The 619-nt window shown below is 68.7% G+C and overlaps 1 protein-coding gene across 1 annotated transcript in view; it reads right to left on the reverse strand.

Annotated features, from left to right (window-relative positions):
• Positions 1–615, reverse strand: part of NOTCH1 (notch 1) — a gene marked incomplete at its 5' end in the record, with an annotated part of 9,811 nt that extends 9,196 nt beyond the window's left edge. Inside the window, 2 exon segments of the mRNA XM_010846970.1 lie at positions 5–60; positions 299–615. Of these exon segments, the coding sequence (XP_010845272.1) occupies positions 5–60; positions 299–615 (373 nt within the window).
• Positions 616–619: the final 4 nt, after the last annotated feature.

Here is a 619-nt window from a genome sequence, read left to right on the forward strand (position 1 = left end):
CAGCCCTGGTCGCAGTGCCCGTCCCTGAAGTGGTCCTTGCAGTACTGGTCGTACAGGGGGCTGGGGGCACATGGCAACAGCTCAGGGCCCCCTCCACGCCTGGGTCCCCTGGGGCCACACCTGCTCCTGTCCACCCGGAGACCCTCGGCCAGCACCCGGCTGTGCACTGCCCTGTCCGTGAAGCCCAGTGTCCTCCCGCCTGCTCCACTCCTGCTGGTGAGCGGACGGCCCCCTCGCCTGCCCCCCACCAGCCCCGCGGGACATCACGGACGTGGAGTGGCATCCCTGCACGCCTTACTTGCACTGGCCTTCTGCGCGCTGACAGTCGAAGCCGTCGAAGAGGCAGCCGGCCGAGTTGCACTGGCTGTCGCAGCGGCCGTTGCTGAAGTACTTCCAGCACTGCAGGGACTGCGTGCAGTTCTGCCAAGGGTCGTCGAAGTCGAGGGAGCAGTCGCCGCCGTCCCAGCCGCACGCGTGGCTGTTGCACTGCAGGCTGCAGACCTTGTTGCCGGCCTCCTCGCGGCAGCCAGGGAGCTCGCAGGTCTCCTCGATCTGTGGCGGGGGGATGTCGAGGCCCACGCCGCCCCCGAAGCTGTAGTCCAGGATGTGGCACAGGAGC

Source organism: Bison bison, unplaced genomic scaffold (genome assembly GCF_000754665.1).
Source record: "Bison bison bison isolate TAMUID 2011002044 unplaced genomic scaffold, Bison_UMD1.0 scf7180017849300, whole genome shotgun sequence".
Lineage (NCBI taxonomy): Eukaryota > Metazoa > Chordata > Mammalia > Artiodactyla > Bovidae > Bison > Bison bison.